This window comes from Indicator indicator, chromosome Z (assembly GCF_027791375.1).
Source record: "Indicator indicator isolate 239-I01 chromosome Z, UM_Iind_1.1, whole genome shotgun sequence".
Lineage (NCBI taxonomy): Eukaryota > Metazoa > Chordata > Aves > Piciformes > Indicatoridae > Indicator > Indicator indicator.
The window spans coordinates 22,923,217-22,942,433 of NC_072053.1; the positions used below are offsets into that span (position 1 = coordinate 22,923,217).

At 40.6% G+C, this 19,217-nt stretch overlaps 1 protein-coding gene across 1 annotated transcript in view; it reads left to right on the plus strand.

Annotated features, from left to right (window-relative positions):
• The first annotated feature begins 2,135 nt into the window (after positions 1 to 2,135).
• Positions 2,136 to 19,217, plus strand: part of C7 (complement C7) — a 31,341-nt gene continuing 14,259 nt past the window's right edge. Inside the window, exons 1-15 of the mRNA XM_054397535.1 lie at positions 2,136 to 2,147; positions 2,919 to 2,974; positions 3,759 to 3,834; positions 4,772 to 4,913; positions 5,709 to 5,850; positions 7,279 to 7,417; positions 8,044 to 8,178; positions 10,161 to 10,404; positions 11,331 to 11,444; positions 11,847 to 12,013; positions 12,997 to 13,225; positions 13,827 to 13,998; positions 14,362 to 14,449; positions 15,651 to 15,783; positions 16,752 to 16,943. Coding sequence (XP_054253510.1) covers positions 2,136 to 2,147; positions 2,919 to 2,974; positions 3,759 to 3,834; positions 4,772 to 4,913; positions 5,709 to 5,850; positions 7,279 to 7,417; positions 8,044 to 8,178; positions 10,161 to 10,404; positions 11,331 to 11,444; positions 11,847 to 12,013; positions 12,997 to 13,225; positions 13,827 to 13,998; positions 14,362 to 14,449; positions 15,651 to 15,783; positions 16,752 to 16,943 — 2,041 coding nt within the window. The remainder of the gene's footprint in view (positions 2,148 to 2,918; positions 2,975 to 3,758; positions 3,835 to 4,771; positions 4,914 to 5,708; positions 5,851 to 7,278; positions 7,418 to 8,043; positions 8,179 to 10,160; positions 10,405 to 11,330; positions 11,445 to 11,846; positions 12,014 to 12,996; positions 13,226 to 13,826; positions 13,999 to 14,361; positions 14,450 to 15,650; positions 15,784 to 16,751; positions 16,944 to 19,217) is intronic.

Genomic DNA, 19,217 nt, shown 5'->3' on the forward strand with positions numbered 1-19,217 from the left:
GTCTAGGCCAGTCTGATTTATTACCTATATACTAGTGAATCTCTCTCAGTTTTGGATGATAATAACATGGCCTTTTCTCTTTCAGCCCAGTTCATTCAAACTCAAACTCTCACAGCCCTTGTTTGTTTGGTGTAATTTCTGCAGCATATTGATTCCAGGCAATATCCTTCTCCAAGGCACCCCAAGAGAGAATAATTTTCGTTACAGTTAGCACAGTGTTAATGCTATTTGACATATTTCATAGAGACACATCCCAAGGCATTATTATTCATCGTTGAAACATGACAAAGACATTAAAAGCAGAACAGGCAATTAAAATGCCTTTATTTTTTTATGATGAAAAAGTGAGATGGCATTTGCAAACAGAAATAAATCTAAAAACTCTTCAAGTCAGTTTCAAAATTTAAAACCATAATGACAAGATATTCTTTTTCCACTCAGTTGTCATTGGATCCTTGACATTTACAGCAGTAACAGAGCGCAGACTGTCTTTAGGGCTGTAACACATAATGAACTTGGGCAATGAAGACACAAGAGTATTTAAAGCCTGGTAAACTATTGAATAACCTTAGCATCAATCCTATAAAAGACTGGAAGTCTACAGGGAAATATTGCTGATATAATTATATTCTGTCTGACCTTAGTCTGAAGTAGAATACAGACAATACTGTTTCATGCTGTTCCCAGATCAGGGAGGATATTATTAGCCCAGCAAGTGAAGCATTGCATTAATCATTCTTGTGCTAGAATAATCATTTTGTGCAGGACAGGAAATGCCTTGCCTTATGGCTAACCCTTTGCATCTCTCAAACTACTCCACTTTTATTCCCCCGCCCCCCAAATATTGATTTAAGGCCTATTTCTGAGTAGACATTAGGAATGTTTAGCAAGAACATAAAGTTACAATGATAAATCAAAAGAAAATCCAAGAGAACCTGACAGGGTGAAGAAAGATATACTGAAGTGCTCTTCCTTCTGCAAGAGCATCTCCATGAAAACCCAGCTGTTGACATATCATTGAAAATAGGGGCAGTGTACAATGTTGGGACATCTTTAACATGTAGGACCATGCCAGAATGGCCAAAACTTGCATTCAGATCACAGTATCACAGTATATCAGAGCTTGGAAAGGATCTCAAGAGATCATCAGGTCCAACCCCCCTGCCAGAGCAGGATCATTTAGGGTAGGCCACACAGGAATGCATCCAGGTGGGGTTTGAAAGTCTCCAGAGAAGGAGACTCCACACCTGCCCCGGGCAGCCTGTTCCAGTGCTCCATCACCCTCACCGTAAAGAAGTTTCTCCTCATGTTGAGGTGAAATCTTCTATGTTCAAGTTTGAACCCATTGTTCCTTGTCTTATCACTGTGAACCACTGAAAAGAGCCTGCCCCCCTCCACTTGACACTCACCCGTCAGATATTTATACACATTGATGAGATCCCCTCTCAGTCTCCTCCAGACTAAACAGCCCCAGGGATCTCAGTCTCTCTTCATAGGGGAGATGCTCAAGTCCCCTAGTCATCCTCATGGCTGTCTGCTGGATTCTCTCCAGCAGGTCTCTGTCTGTCTTGAACTGGGGAGCCCAAGCTGGACACAGTATTCCAGGTGTGGTCTCACCAGGGCAGAGTAGAGAGGTAGAAGAACTTCCCTAGACCTGCTGGACACACCTTTCTTGAGGCATCCTAGGATGCCTCTCTCTTCATCATCCTAGGATGCCATTGGCTCTCTTGGCCAGAAGAGCACATTGCTGTTCCATGGAGAACTTGCTGTCCACCAGCACTCCAAGGTCTTTCTGTGTGGAGCTGCTTTCCAGCAGGGCAGCCCCTAACCTGTCCTGGTGCCTGTTGTTATTTCTCTCCAGATGCAGGACCCTGCACTTGTCCTTGTTAAACTTCATGAGGTTTGCCTGCACCCAGCTCTCCAGCCTGTCCAGGTCATGTTGGATGGCTGCACAGCCTGACGGGGTGTCAGCCAGCCCCCCGTTTTATATCATCAGCAAACTTGCTGAGCGTACTCTCAATCCCCTCATCCAGGTCATTCATAAAGATACTGAACAAAACTGGACCCAGTACCGATCCCTGAACTCAGCTCCCATGAGCTGATTTCAATTAAAGAACTAGTACACAAAAGTCGGCATGACTGCAGATGTAGAACCTGATGGTTAGTATCAAAATTAAACCTTAGCAACATGTAGATTAGCTCTTCCTATTGAAACTGGAAACTCAGCTGCAATGTAGTAGCTGTGACACCAGGACTGGCCTCTTATCTCTGAAAAATCTTGTTCAGAAGAAAGAAACAACGAGAGAAAAGATGTGGAAAAGAATAATATTCTTCCAGTAAGCATTCTTCACAACTTTGTGCCAGTCACAGTCAGTACTGTCAAGCCTTGATTTATGTCTTGAAAACACTGAGCAGCTCCCAGAGTCCCTGGAGAAAACTAGATGAGTTAAGATTAAAATTCTTTGGCAATATTCAGCCTTTTTTTAGGGGAGGAGTAGCAGAATAGCAAGACAGAGTGAGAAGAGACATAAAGTAGCAGACAGACTGACTGACTCCTTTTGCTGCTGAATTGAGTAGAAGTGCTTTTTCCCTGGTAATTGCTGGATATTTAAGTATTTCATCTGCTATGAAGGTAAGACAATTGTTTAATTAATTTGTACTGGTGAAGTGAATATGGCAAGTGCAATGAAATATTGATTTATGTGGAGACGTACTTAACTGAAAATGCAATTGGGCATTATTACAAGAAAGAAAACTGAAAACTAACAGCTTGTACAACAAAGCTCATGAAAATGAGTGTGGCACTCTATTTCTTAGCTGACTAGTTTAAAGGTTGTGGGAAGTTACAACAGCTGCATGAGCTAATGGAAAGTGCAGAAAAGCAAAGTAAGTTTGCTTTTGCTCTTCTTTCTATTCAGGTGCTGGGGACTTTTCTGCTGCTGGAAGTTTCAGGCTTCTTTTCTATTTTTTCCAGGTGAATATATCTTTAGTAAATTACATGTTGAAGACTAAGCATGTATAATTTAAGACGACCTTCTGGCATGTAACATGGGGCAGAGCTTAAAGAGGTCTTCAGATATGTTTCCTGAGAGAGGAGACACTTCCCAGTGGCAGCACTACCACTGCTATAGGTGGTGGCAAGAGTGAGGCATTATGGTGTCCCTTACCTGTGTGAAGCAGAGTCAGCTGCCTTTCAGGAAAAGGGCACATAGTGACAGTGTGAGCCACAGCAATGCCATCTGTGAAACACCCAACTTACCTGTAGTCAACCTGGATCATGGGTACAGGTAACAACTTCAGTACCTCCCATTTGCAAACTGGCTGTTGGAGAGCTGCCACAGGATGCTCTTCTGTGTGCTATAGCACAAATATCCCTAGCATCTCCCTGCCAGTCTCCATATGTGGTCTGGCCTCTCCCTGCTTTGTGATGTGAAGCTGGTCTTTGAGGCTTGTGTTATGGTTCCAAAAAGACCTTGCTGATCTTCAGGCTAGGTGAATGTACCTAGTTTCTTCTTTTCAGTGACCAGAAATCTGAGTTTGTATTCATTCTTACACAGGAAAAGCAAATCCAAGTGGTTTTAGGGGAAGCCTAAGCATACTTCTAATTGTTATTGAAGGCCAGCTTTGCTGTTTAGAAAACTTTTGCACAAGTACTTATAGATGGACATCCCTGATGATTTTCCTCTCTCTTTCTTTTTTTTTTTTTTTTTCCCCCTCCTCCTCTTCTTTTTTTAATGCAAAAAATACTGCTGGAGCAGCCCTTCCACTCCAATCCATTGCCGCTGGAATTCTTTTGGCCCTTGGTCTGAATGTGATGGCTGTACTCAAAATCAGGTATAGACAGACACACTTTTCCTGTACTCATGAGTTCATAAGCATATACCTTTTCCCCAGTAAATTGGGAGCTACTCTGTCTTTAAGATCCCAAAGCAGGTGTCACACAAATGCCCTAGATGAAGAAGGTTAAAAAATGAAGAACTCAGAAGGGACATCCTCCAGTCTGCCCCAAATATTTTCTGCTTCAAAGCTATGATATTCATGTTGTAAAATAATTTGTGCACTTTTTATTTTAGTGATAATTTCATCTGAACTTGGTAAACTGAGACATTTCTCCTACAGCTGATGCTAGTTTGTACCAATTCCACTGATTTTTCATTACTGGAGTTGTATCTCAGGGAAAGAAAACTTGGTTGCAAAGTGTTATCCTCAAAGAAAACAAGTCAATGATTTTTTACAGGGCAACTCTATTGATGTACAACACATTTGCTTTTGATTTTCCTTTTCATTTTCTTTGATGTTGCATCAATTAGGGGGGGGATTAGTTAAAATTAAAGATGTGCCATGAGGCAGTACTTATTCTTTTTAGAAGCAAAAAATAGTCCATTTGATGATAGATTTTATCATCTTCCTTAACAACATTGTTTACTTTGAAGAACTTCAGCAAATTCATATCAAGCATCATTGATCCTATTAAAAATGTAAAATGAAACTGAAAACTGGCAGCAGCTTTATCTTAGTTTCAATTATATATTAGATTTTTGAACCAACTAACAAAGCTTATGCATCAGTCCAAAGAACTTACAAAGAAAATAGTTGTCTTTGTATTAACTTGAGAGTTTGTTACCATATTGTAATAATACCAAGTGTGGTTGTTCTCAGGATAAAAAAAGTGAATGTCTTACAGTAGTAGAGTGTTAGCATTGACTTGACAATGGTAAACTATTCCTGCTTTGCATTTGGATTCCTAAGGTCTGTCTTAATTTGCATTCAGATTCGGAGACGGACAGTAGCAGTTTATGGCCAGTATGGGGGGGGACCCTGCTCTGGGGATGCCTTTGAAACAAGACCATGCACTCCCACAAGAGGATGCCCAACAGGAGATGGCTGTGGCGATCGGTTCAGATGCTCCTCAGGTACCATCCAAGATCTTTTTCACCATTCTCCAGTCATAAAGTTAAGAAGATACCTTTGTTATCTTTGAACTTTAGTAAATGGGCAGTGGCTTTGCAGAACCCTTGACCTACAGATATATTCTATTTAGGAGAATGCTTCCTTTTTTCCTGGCCTCAATTACAAATTTTCTTAATTTCATCTGGAGGATTGCAGAGCTTTGCAGACAATGTGCTGTAGCCCTGGTAGCCTCTTTAAGTCATTCTGGGTTACTACTTTACCCCAGAATACAGGGGCTTTTTTTTGTTTTTTCATTTTGAGAAGATAATTAGGGAATGCAGCCTCAGACAAGATTATTCAAAGCTATTCTAGCCTACATACAAACACATTGAAAATCACCTGGGTCACAGAAACTAATAATAAAAGAGTCTTCGTATCCAAGCAACTGCCATGACCTTCACAAAACCTCCACCAGTTTATCTGAACAGGTTTTGGAGCTATCACAGAATTAATCAGGGTTAATCACAAATGACAGGGTCAAAGGATGAAAGCTCAGGAAAAAATGTAGAAATCAGTTGTTGTATTAACACATCATAAGCCTTAAACAGCTGTGGTTCCCTTAAGTGTCCTTTACCCTATTTCTTTATGTCAACATTTACAGTTGTTTCACAAGGCCTCCTGGGCACAGATGGTTCATCATGGGAGTGAGCAAGCTAATTAATGTAGCAGATAAATGGGACTTCTGCTTTGAATTTAGGTGATTTATTTTTGAAAGAAGAACACTTGTCCTTTCCTCATGCATTTTCGTTCTTATTTAGGTCAGTGCATTAGCAGATCTCTTGTATGCAATGGTGATCAGGATTGTGAGGAAGATGGTGCAGATGAAGATCGATGTGATGAGAAGACAACTGTATGTGATATTGATAAAACACCTCCAAATTCAGAACTTACAGGAAAAGGGTAATGATCTGTGCTCAGTAATATTAGTGCTAAACACATTTACATTTTTGTTATATTTACAAGCTCTGGCTGTACAAATAATCTTCCTGGGCCTGTGGTAAAACGTCCCATATGCACAAGTGTTCAGTGTAATAATGCAAAGTGCAAGGTCTTGTACCTGGATTGGTGCAATTGTTGGTACCAATACAGGCTGGGGAATGATGAGATTGAGAGCAGCCCTGCAGAAAAGGGCTTGCGGGTACTGGTTGGTGAGAAGCAATGTGCACTTGCGGCCCAGAAGGCTGCTTGCACCCCAGGCTACAACAAAAGAAGTGTGACCAGCAGCCAAGAGAGGTGATTCTGCCACTGTACTCCATTCTGGTGAGACTTTATCTGGCGTACTGTGTCTGGCTCTGGGCCCCCCAGCACATGAGAGACATGGATCTGCTGGAGGAGAGGAGGGCCATAAAGATGATCAGGGGGCTGAAGCATCTCTCCTAGGAAGATAGGCTGAAAAAGTTGGGGTTGTTCATCCTGGAGAAGGGAAGGCACTGGGTTAAACTTAAAGTAGCATTTCAATATCTGAAAGGGACCTGCAGGAAGCCTGGGGAAGGACTATTTAGAAGAGCTTGTAGATGTAGGGCAAGGGGCAATGCTTTTAAACTAGAACAGGATAGATTTACGTTGCATGTAAGGAGGAATTTCTTTACAATGAGAGTGGTGAAATACTGGAAAAGGTTTCCCAGAGGTGATGTGGAGGCCTCATTCCTGGAAACTTTCAAAGTCAAACTGAGCAACCTGATTTAATTGGAGATGTCCCTGCTTACTGCAGGAGGGTTAGATGAGATGACCTTTGAGGTCATCCAATCCAATGCATTCTGTGATATGAAATGAAATATCAACCAATAACACATTATCATTAGCAGTAAAAATATGAGCCAGCACTGCTCGTTCTTTTTGTTCATTGCTGTTACATTTAGTACTGCGGATACATATGGATTTCTGTTTATACATCCCATCTATTACCTAGGAAAATAATTACCTTATGTTTCTTGAGCATAGCTGCATCACTTGCTGTGCTATATAATTTAGCTATTTTGGAATGGATGCCCTGTGGTTTCTGTGTTACATGGATTGCCAGAAAAATAAAAAATAGAATCAATTGTGATAGACATGCATGTCTTAATACTAAGAGATATTGACATATGTTCTTTTTTGTTGACAAATCAAAAACAATATTTTGCTTTCTCTGCTGGAACATGCCATGCACACTGCAATTCTGAAAGTTTAGAAGTTTATCAGTTGATACCCCTTTTCTTGGGTAAACCAGCTTATGATCTGAATCTGCGGATAACTCTTTCAGTTACAATGGCTCTATAATTTTCTCTTCCTGTAAAATAATTTGCTACCTCTCTTTCTTCATGATCTTTCTTGCTTTTCTTCTCATAGCTTTGATGCCATCACTCATGAGACTAGGGGAAGAGTCATTCATACAAAAAGCTTTGGAGGACAATGCCGGAAGGTCTTTAGTGGCGACAGCAGAGACTACTACAGGCTGAGTGAAAGCATTCTTGCTTATACTTTCCAGGTATGTTTTCATTAAGCACAGCTTTATATTTAGTCATGGTTAAAACTAGGACAATGATGCAAACGTTGCAGGTTTTCTTGGCAGGTGGGTTTCTCTGAATGCAGCTGAATGACACCTGTTCCCTCTCTGCAGTCACTTAATAATTTGAAATAGAAAAATTGCAATTCCTTGAATGAGAATTCTAATTTTCTCACAGTTATACTGAATGGAAAGCCTTAGTATAAGTAGTGGCCCAGATCACCCTAAGAAATGTTATGTGTGCAAGGCTATGGGGTGCTTTGTGGAGATCTTCCACAGCTGTGTTTTGTTTGAAGTCGCTGTCTCAGAGAATTATTTTGCTTAACATTTATCAAAACCATGGCAAGCAATCCTTAATGTACTTTACTTCATAACATAAACACTTAATACATAAGTGTGTGTGTGTGTATATATATATATATATGTATATACACATAAAAATAATGCTTTTCCAGTGGTGTTAACTACTTTTTCCTGAGATCTAAAAGGTATTTAACCTGAAAAACACATAGAATTTTTTGCATCAGGAAGGATTTGCTCTACTCCATAAGTTAGCATTTTTAACGTGCTTGATGAAGCATTTTTTGCACAATTCTTTTATTTTCTAGGTTAAAATCCAGAATGATTTCAATTATGAGTTTTTCAACAGTAGCTGGTCCTATGTGAAACATACAGAGAGGTATGAAAAATCAAACAATGGACACAGTTATTCACAGAATCAAATTCTACAACAAAGTCAAAAGGTATGTAAAAGTTGTCACTGTGGTGTATAGTATTTTGCATTAACTTTTTCATGTGCATTTATAATGAGATGCAAATATTTATTTTATCCAGGTATTTCTGGTACAAAGAAAAAAATCCACAAAACATTTACAAAGAGGTCACTGCTTTGGTTAGCATTTGAGAAGCTTGGCTGCTGTTTTTACATTCTTCATTTTACCTCTTTATTAGTAATTTATTTACTTACTAGCTGTTTTCCCCCATACGGAAGCAATAAAAACATTGGTTTCTCCTAACTGATTAATCTTTTCTATTTTCTTCTGATGATTTACTGTCTTTTTTGTTTTATATATATATATATATATATATATATATATATATATATATATATACACTCTGACAATATCTTGGAGGAAAAGAAAGAAATTATTCTATGATTAAATTTAATTTATTTTATATTATGAATTCCATGAGTAGAACTCCATTAAGAGAGAGATCTGGTGTCTTAATCAACATGTCTCAATGCTTATGCCTTTTATTTACTGAAAAGGTAGAATTTGTTAAATAATTTGAGACTAACTCTCAGTTTTGAAATATAACTTCTATCTTACAGCAAATTAAGTCAACTAACAAATTTATAAGTTTTGTGATCCCCAACCCGACAAAAAGCAAACTCATTTTACGACACTAAGAATGATATGTTTTGAGACATAGCATAAGAAAAGCAACTTGGAAAACCTAAACATGCCCAGCCACGAACTCTAGGCCAAAGTAAAGAAGTTGAGAAGAGAGTTCTGTAGCTGAACTCAGAACCTTGTGAGCAAGCTCAGGAGGTGTGGGATAGAAGAACAGACAGTGAGATGGATCAGGAACTGGCTACAAAATAAGAGTCCAGAGAGTGGTGGTCAGTAGTGCCAAGTCCAGCTGGAGAGCTGTAACTAGTGGAGTCCCCCAGGGATCAGTGCTGGGTCCAGTCCTGTTCAGCATCTTCGTCAGTGACATTGATGAGGGGACAGACAGAGTCTGCTCATCAAGTTTGCTGGTGATACCAAACCGAGAGTCCCATGGAGGGCTATGAGGATGATGAAGGGACTGGAGCATTGCCTTATGAGGAGAGACTGATAGCCCTGGGGCTGTTTAGTTTGGAGAAGAGAAGACTGAGAGGGGATTTAATACATGTTTATAAATATCTGAGGGCTGGGAGTCAAGAGGGAGGGGACAGGCTCTTCTCCGTTGCACCCTATGATAGGACAAGGACTAATGGATATAAACTACAGCAGAGGAGGTTCCACCTCAACATGAGGAGGAACTGCTTCATTGTGAAGGTCATGGAACACTGGAACAGGCTCCCCAGAGAGGTTGTGGAGTTTCCTTCTCTGGAGACTTTCAAGACCCATCTGGATGTGTTCCTGTGTGACCTGTGCTAGATTCTATAGTCCTGCTCTGGCAGGGGGATTGGTCTTGATGATCTTTGGAGGTCCCTTCCAACTCCTAGCATCCTGTGATCCTATGATCCTGTGAACTTTGAGAGGCTGAGGTGAACAATATTACATAGGCTTAAAAAATTTTATAATTCAACAGCATACTCAATGTGGCTGCTGGCTTTTGCAGGGAAAGGCTCTCTGGTCAAAACAGAGTGCAAAGAAGATCTTTCTAGTGCTTCTTGCTTTGAGACAAGACTTGTTGACCTGCTACTGGCAGATTTCTGGTGTTGGAAATGCCATTAGCTTTGAAGAGTGATATTTTCCTTTCTTATTCTTCCTTACAGTATCTTTCAGGTTCACAGAAGGAAAAGAAAGATGTTGCAGCAATTATAATTAAAGGTCCAAAAGCTATTTCCTAATTTCAGGGTATTCGTTTGCATTTTCTAAGTTGCTTAGACATATCTAACATCTCTGATAAAGCCATGGGTTACTAGATGAAATAACATGCATGTCATCTGGCTAGTAGGACCTGTCCTGATAGTGACAATGGAACATGACTGACATCTTTTCCTTTCCCTTAGAGTAAGCAGCTGATGGTTGTTGAGAACAGTGTGGAAGTTGCTCAGTTTATTAACAACCGCCCAGACTTTCTCACTCTTGCGGAGCCATTCTGGAAGGAACTGGCCAACCTTCCCGTCGTCTACAACTACAACATCTACCGAAGACTTATCGAACACTTCGGGACGCATTTCTTACAATCTGGATCTCTAGGAGGACATTACAAAGTTATTTTTTATATGGATACTGACAAAATGAAGGCAGAAGGTAGAGTACTAGTGTATTTGTTGTGAGAAACAAAGCAAATAAGAATACGAATTTATTTGTGTAATCCATGCTAATATACAGAATGAAGTAAGTGACTTCTACTAGTCACCATGTTCTCTTTGCAGTCAAAATCAAAAAGGATTAGAAAAGGTGCTCAAACACTTAGTTCTAGATCCACATCTGTGACCTTCATTGCTCTGTGTAGCAAAGATTTGCTAGTCGGTTCAGGACTTCATCAAGCTAAACTTGAATTCTAATGCCATTTTAAATCTCAAATAATATTGAAGCTGAAAGGTTACTTGGAGATGAAGGTTAGGTAAAACTATGTAACAGGACAAGGAGCAATGGGTGGAAATTGAGGCATAGGAAGTTCCATGTAAACATGAGCAAGAATTTTTTCACTGTGAGGGTGATGGAACACTGGAACAGGCTGCCCAGGGGGGTTGTAGAGTCTTCCTTTCTGGAGATATTCAAGACCTGCCTGGATGAATTCCTGTGTGATCTGCTCTAGATGATCCTGCTCTGGCAGGGGAGTTGGACTAGATGATCTCTCAAGGTCTGTTCCAGCCCCTGGCATTCTGTGATTCTATGATTCTGTGATATAAAGCAGAATAAGTGACAGAGCAAACACCAGCCTGACACATATGATGACACTCGGTATGGAGCAATGCTGCAAAACCAGTGACTGCTGATTGAGAATTTAAAGAAACAGTAAACTATTTCCAGATACAGCTTCCATCTCCCAGCCCCAATCCATAGGCTTTAGAAAGGCATGGACCTTCCAACAGAACATGCTAGCTAGTTGCCTTCTAATTTAGGCGTAATCATAAATCATACTTCATGCCATCTCAGGTCAGTGGGAAAGTCAGAAATTAATGCAACAGAACTGCTCTGAACAGTATTGTTAATGGATTGATTATATGCAGGTATGAGTATAACAGACATGTACCGGTGCACTACATCAGGCTGGAATGCATTCATTGTGAAAAAGAAGAAAGTAGAGTGCTCCAAACTTGACGAGCTGCTACAGACTTCTTCAGGTAAATGTTCAACAGTGACTTGCACAGTTGTAATGTCTCAATCTTTCCTCTCCTTGTAAACAGCTGTCAAAACGAGGAACAGATGTAGACAGCTTTTCTGAACTCTGCTGTAACATGCTGAACATAGACACTGAGTGCCTGGTTTAAAAGGCTCTCGAACACTCATCAGTCCTTGCTAATGCTTTCCCAGTAAGTAGTACTTTTCTGAACACTCAAAGTCCAGGCTGCCAAGACACCATTTATTATCCACATGGCATCTCTAGTTTCAGGCACAGGTGGTTAATCTGCACTGCTGAGTCCTTCCACTACTTGTTAGCATAGTTTTTGCATGTATTGGTTCTATTTCCATCTGCAAATATAGCAATGCTGGTATTCTCTGCATTTCTCATCCTGAATCTACAGGAAGCAGTGGTAATAACATTAAAGGAGACCCCTACATAGAAGGAGGAAGCCCAGGTGCTGTTGCTGGCCTTAGTTACCTAGAGCTGAATAATCCTGCTGGGAACAGTCAGAGATACTCCTCTTGGGCCAGATCAGTGACCGACTATCCCAGCGTAATTAAACAAAAGGTGAGGCTGTTTTCATGAAGCAGGGATGAGCAGATGGGAAGACCTCAAGGGGAGAAATGATTAAGCTATAGCTGGTGACTAAGCAGACTGTAGTCTGCAATCATTTTGTTTTTAGATTACTTTACAAAAAATTAAAATTAATTGGAGGAAAATGTCTTGAAACTAACATCATCTGCATCATGAATCCTTTGGCAGTTCAATACCTACAATCTAACTAGGCTTCAATGACTTTATTGGAGTTCTGCTTAAGAATAAAGGGTCACCCTATACTGGAGAAAGTCCTGATTTGAGATGACCCCTTTTCCAAAATGTATATTGGCAGCCCTGTGTGGCTTATTTGTATCTTTTTTATCCTTCCTCTTTCTCTCTGCATCCAGAGGTTTTCCGTAACTGGAAATTCTGGAAGCCAGACACTTCAAAGCTGGGCATCAATATGGATTCCCCACTACCTTGCCTACGTCCCTTTTGGTAACTGCCCACATACTGAAGAATGCTGTAAAGACAAAAGATTTATATCAGGAAGTTTTAGGTTCTGTGTAAAAGCACAGAATACCATAAAATAGACATTAGAAATGCAAAATGCTTTCTCTTATTGTTTTCAGTCGCTGATGAATGAAATAACACGGTGTGTTGCCCAGCTTTTTAGGCTGAGAATAACTGGGTGAGAATTTGGCTTACTGTACACTGATGATCCATGTTACACTTTTATCTCAACCATAATCTCATTGCTCAAATATATTTTAACATGACTAATCTGCCACTAACATTAAAGGATGCTGTTGAGCAGGGCTGGCTTTTCAGGAAAAGGCTAATATTAAACACTAACATAAGATTTTAGCTACCTAGCTGGTAAATCAAATCATCTGTCAACTTTCATGTGCAGGAGTATGCATCAGAAATTATCTTGTATGATGAAATGTGTTTATAAACTCTTCTATCCCAATTATAACTGTTTAATATAAATGTTTTTCTATTCTGTGTAGCTAACACCATTATATGAACTGGTAAAGGAAGTGCCCTGCTCCTTGGCCAAAAAGCATTACCTGAAACAAGCCATTGAGGAATATATGGCTGAAAACGATCCCTGTAAATGCCAGCCTTGCCAGAATGGTGGTGAAGCAGCTGTGGAAGGAACTCAGTGTGTGTGTTACTGCAAACCTTACACCTTTGGAACAGCCTGTGAGCTGGGAACTCTTGTGCAAGATCAGCCAGGTCAGTATTCATTAAACTTGAGAGTTTAGAAGTGGCAAAATGCACTCTTGTGCTTCTGGAGTCTGTTCATCTCACTACACAGCCTGAATGATTGACAGATGTGTACTGGATGCTTGAATGAGATATTGCTGCAGACATACAGCACAAGGAGGGTCTTCTTGCTGGGCCTAATCGTGTGCTTGTCATGTGCAAAGATGTTCTTTATAAGGAACTGTTTTTTTATTAGTTTTGTTAAATGCAGTGGACAATACTAACCACTCAAAATGAAACCTATAAATAGATACAGATATAGATACAGATATAGATATAGATATACTAAATGAATTAGTATCAATAACTTCAAAGATTTTTGCTTTTTAGTTTTGTAATTAGTTGTAACCAATAGCTACTTTTAGCTACTTTTACTGAATCTGATAACATATAGACTCTGTGGAATTATACATGTGTATAAAGCGAGTTTGGGAAAGGTGAGAGATTAAATCATTGCAATCTGGAATTCTCTGTAACAGCACAGTTTGAATCATATCTAGCTTTGAACAGCCTATGCCTTTAAACCACCAACAGGGTGGCTTATCATGAAATATTCTCAAATACTGCATAGGTGTTGTTGATGGACACTGGAGCTGCTGGTCTTCCTGGAGTCCTTGCTCAGGGGGTAGGAAATCAAGGAGTCGAACCTGCAACAACCCCTTCCCAAGTGGTGGTGGAAAAGCCTGCATAGGAGAGCAGCATGAAAGCAAACTGTGTGAAGATGAAGAGTTACAACATATTCGGTAAGCAGTAAAAAACAAACATACGGAGCATGACTACAGGAAGATTTAAAAATTCATTTCAGAAGAGTGCATAAGCTGTGAATTCAGGGAGAAGGTCACTTACTGAGTTTTTATATTTAAGTTGAAACAAAATGAAATTCAGAGGCTGTGAATCTGATACAAGAGTAGAAAATGGGCTAAAAGCCAGGAAATTTGACATCATTCTATTTAGCACTTCCTCAGACAGCCTAGCACTGCCTGATTTAAGTGTAATTGTGATGTAAATGGAGACACAATAGTCTTGAAAATGTGCATCCTTGAGAAGTGTAGGATTTTGAAAGGAAGTGAGATGAAATTCAAACTAAATCATACTTTGCTTCATAGCTTGATGGAACCACACTGTTTTGATTTATCCATAACTCCTACAGAATTCTGTTCATCTCCTCCTCTCTTGGAAAATGGATTTGTTCAAGTAAGTTATTTGTATTGGTCTGTTACCTGTCCTATCCTTAGCTGAAGTGTCTCTATTACAGTTAATACAGGTATTCACTTACAAATTTTTTATTTATCTTGGTAAGCTTAGTATCAGAGCTACTATATAGCTGCTCTTTGAACATTTTTCCCTGACTGAAGTTATATGACATTAACCCATCCTTACTAAAACTAAAAGAAAACCAAAAAAGCTCCACCCCCAAACCCAGAAGAAAATCGTTGCTTTTCTGGACCATGGTACTTAGAAAAATAATCTCCTTATTCTCTACCCTCTCAATAAATTAAATAATTTATAATCCACATAAATTACACATTAAAGCACAGGAAACCACATTAATTAGGTCTTATAGCACAGAAAATTAGAGAGAGAGAAAAAAAACTAAAAAAACACACGGTAAATTGTCCAAGGTCATCTGGCAAGCCCATAGCAAAATTGTTAACAGATATTAGGATTCTTTACTCTGCACCCTGTAACTCAACTTTGCAGTTTAAATCATAGAATCATACTTTCTTGTTCCCTGATGAAACTATGATCTCACAGGTTATTTGTCAGACTGTAATTTGGGCCTCTTTAACAAGAAGGCTAAATTCCTCCCTTGGAGGAATGGATTATGCCTTCTCCATGTTACGAAGCTATTTAGAGTCTTTTTGTTCAGTAAATAGATAAAAGGATATAAAATCAGAAAATAATTCTGTCTTCAAATCAAGCTCTTTTGAGTAACCACATCAAAATAACCTTTATGAAATTGTTAACATGCTGTCTTAAGAGTTACCAAAGCCATATGCTTTCCACTGGTTCCCCTGTAAGGTTGTTCAAGATCTTACATTCCCCTTCTGATGCTTGATAGCAGATATATTTGTAGTCAGTTTATACACTGGCAGGAGAACACTGTTCCTTCACTGGTACTCCACTGCCAGACCCTGTCACAAGGTACCTTCGACTCTAGCCCTCCTTTTGCTAAGTTAAAATAGCCCAAATGCTTATTTGCAGCAGCATCTCCACTTTGATCACACTTACTCTCTGTTGAAAACCAGAACTATTCTCAGTATTCCAGACACTCTCAGCAGTGCATTGTCTTCTCAGTGTCTGCAGCTATTGTATCCTAGAATCAAAGGGACTTCAATGCTGCTGGTGATTCATAGATTTTATATCCAAAATTTCACCTCTTCCTTTCTTTCAGAATGCTGAAAATTCATACCCTGTTGGGAAAAGCATTGTTTTTGCTTGCAGACATGGATATTCTCTTGTTGGTGATCCTATTGCTAAGTGTGGCAGTAATTTACAGTGGCAAGTTGGAGACATGTATTGTCAGGGTATGTTTAATTCTCATTTTGAAATACAACTCCATTCCTAAGTTCCATTTCTTAACATCTGCTTTACAACAACAGGAGAAAAATACACACCTGCATTTACTACTTCCTTGGTAATGAGGCCTAAATTAACTTTTATTTTGAATTCAGATATTGCTGTACTGAAATAGAAACATGACTTTGAAACCTGGTTTAAGAATGGCTGAAAGTGAGGGACACTAAATTCCTATCCAAAAATTACTTCCTGTGGAAATAAACTTTAGTCCTGTGCTATATCTGGAACCATGGGACTACATTTGTATCTACAGGCAGCTGAGAAAAAGATTGAGCAGAGTGTTAGGCAACCACAAAATACTCAGATAACTGCCTTATCACGAGAGCACAACTCCAAGGATCACTTTACACCTTGGATGGTCACCCCATTTCATTCTTTTCTTTTAGTCTGTCAGATAGTCATTAGGGTTTCCTTTTTTCCCTGCACAGTTTATTTGTGAGACAACTTTCAGTATGACCATACAGATCAGGGAATTTTTAGACCTGCAGTTCAACACCATCCTTTCGTCCTTCCAGCCAGGACTCACTGCCCCAGAATGCTAGTCCACGCTGTTTAAATTTAATCTTTTTGTGTCTCAGTACATAGTCTCCCAGGGTCATGTAGGTATGACCTGTCTCTACTAGAATGTTCTCTCTAGAATGAACTCTCAACAGAAGCATGGGTCCTAAGAACAGAGAAGCCTTCTTCAAGCTGGGGCTGGGCCAGCAAGAAGTAGAAGATGTTGTCACTCTGTCCTTGGTATTGCATGTTTTGCTGGTGTGATGAGTTAATATCCTGTGCTGATATGGTTGATATGTTACTATGGAAAATCAGCAAATTGTTCACTTTGTTAGGAATTTAGGAGAAAGTAAAATATGTAACTGCTTTCTGCAATCCACTTGTTCACTACATCTATCTTGAATGCTTCAATCCTTAGAAACTGCTTGTCTCCTGCCCATCCTGGAAGGGGGTTTGCAAGGAGAGCCATGGAAACCTGTGTATGAGATTGGTGAGAGGATAACTCTGTCTTGTCCACATGGCATGCACTTAGAAGGGCCACACTCTGTTTTGTGTGAGCCCAGTCTCAAGTGGTCTCCAGACATGAAGTCTATTCAGTGCAAAAGACTAGGTAAGTCATTGCAGATTATTTTCTGTACAGACTATGGATTGTGCAGATAAGATACAGACAGAGCTATAGCTGATACAGTGACAGAGAAGCCAAACATAGCACTAGCAGGAAGCACAGAAAACATGAGCATGTGTTTTCTGTGGGTTGTTCAAACAAGGTGCCTTAAGACGTTTCTTATGAGGTTTCCTTATGGCTTTCTGCTTCCCACTCCCCTGTTGCTATCAAGTATTGTCACTAACAATATTTTGAGATTGCCTGGGATGTAAGCTGCCTGTTTTCTGCCACCCAATTATATTTCACTTTCCACTCATGTTGTGTAACACCATCACCATGTGAGCTGCACCTTAGAGATACAACTTTTCTATGTGAAAGCTGTTCAGTGCACCATAACCTCTCATGGCAGAGAACAGGGCTGCATGATGCCTTTTGTTCATCTGGCAGTCACATAGCTTATATGGACTAAATCTCCAGGAACTAGAAACAAGAGGGAGATACTGGTTGAGTTTCCTAGTAACAGCTTTTTCAGCTCTGGGTTGACACTGGCAGGCACTGGCAAAGAAGGAAATGGGCTATAGCATACCGCAGCTCTAAGTTATCTTTTCCAGCTGCGGAAGGCAAACAAAGCTTTATCTTGTGCACTCCTACTATGATGGTCAGTGACATACAGACATCCAAGCTTAGCTTACTGTGTCAGGCTAGTTACATCCTCACCAGAGATCTGTTCTCATATCCCTGGGGAGACTGTTGCTTGGGCACAGCAGCCACTGTAGGCATGACTCCTACATTTAATGCCTGTCTTCTCCTTGACAGCCAACTGCTGCCTGAGGTTGCCTGACCTGAGGAAAGAAGCAGGTGACTGTCAGGTTTAGACTTCAAAAGGCAACAGTGCTGTGAGATTTCCAGTGCAAGTTGCCTACTGTGTCATATCCACATGCAGGAGTCAGAGCGGGAGAGCGGCCTAGCTGAATAGAGACATCTGGTTGTTGCTTAGCAGGAAAAACAGTCTAAGGTCACTGCAAGAAGGGGCAGGCTGCTCAGGAGGACTATAATGTTGTCATGAGGCTATGCAGGGAGAAAATTAGAAGGGTCAAAACCCAGCTGGAAATTAATTTGGCTTCAGCTATTAAAGAGAGCAGGAAATGCTTCTACAAATACATTAACAACAAAAGGAGGACTATAGAGAAATTCTGTCCTTTGCTGGATGCAGAGTGAACCAGGTGCTGAAGGATAAGGAAAAGGCTGAGGGCTTAAATACCTTCTTTGCCTCAGTCTTCAGCAGTAAGACCAGCTGTCTGCTGGATATCCAGCCGCCTGAGCTGGAAGATAGGGATGAGGAGCAGAATGGAGTCCCTTTAATCCAAGAGGAGATGGTCAGTGATCTGCTGCACCACTTATAACATAAGTCTATGGGACTGCATGGCAAACACCTGAGGGTGCTGAGGGAGTTGGCAAAAATCCTCACCAAGCCACTTTCCGTCACTTACCTGCAGCCCTGGCTAACTGGGAAGGTCCCGTCTGACTGGAGATTGGCAAATGTGGTGCTCATCCACAAGAAGGTCTGAAAAGAGGACCCAAGAACTACAGACCTACAAGTCTGACCTCCGTGCCACAGAAAGTCACGGGGCAGATCCTCTTGAGTGTGATGGTGCAGCATGTTCAGAGCAGCCAGGTGATAAGGCCCAGTCAGCTTGGCTTCATGAAAGGCAGGTCCTGCTTGACAAACTTGATCTCCTTCTTTGACAAGGGTCTCTCTTAGCGGATGAGGGAAAGGCTGTGAATGTTGTGTATCTGGACTTTGACCCTGTCTTCCATAGCATACTCCTGGAGAAGCTTGACTGCTCATGGCTTGGGTGTATGGACACTTCACTGGGTTAAAAACTGGCTAGGCGACTGGGCCTAAAGAGTGGTGATGAATGGAGTTAAATCCAGTTGGCAACTGGTCACAAGTGGTGTTCCCCTAGGCTTGTACCGGGGCCAGTTGTCTATAGTATCTTTGTTAGTAATCTAGATGAGGGGATTGAGTACAGCCTTAGTAAGTTTGCAGACCACACCAGACTGGGTGAATGTGTTCATCTGATTGAGGGTAGGAAGGCTCTGCAAAGGGGTCTGGGCAAGCTGGATTGATAGGCTGAGGTCAATTATATGAGGTTTAGCAAGGCCAAGTGCCTTGGGGCCCAGGGTCCTGCACATGAATCATAGCAGCCCCATGCAACGCTGCAGGCCTGGGGCTGGAAAGCTGCCTGTCAGAAAAGGACCTGGGGGGAATGGTTGACA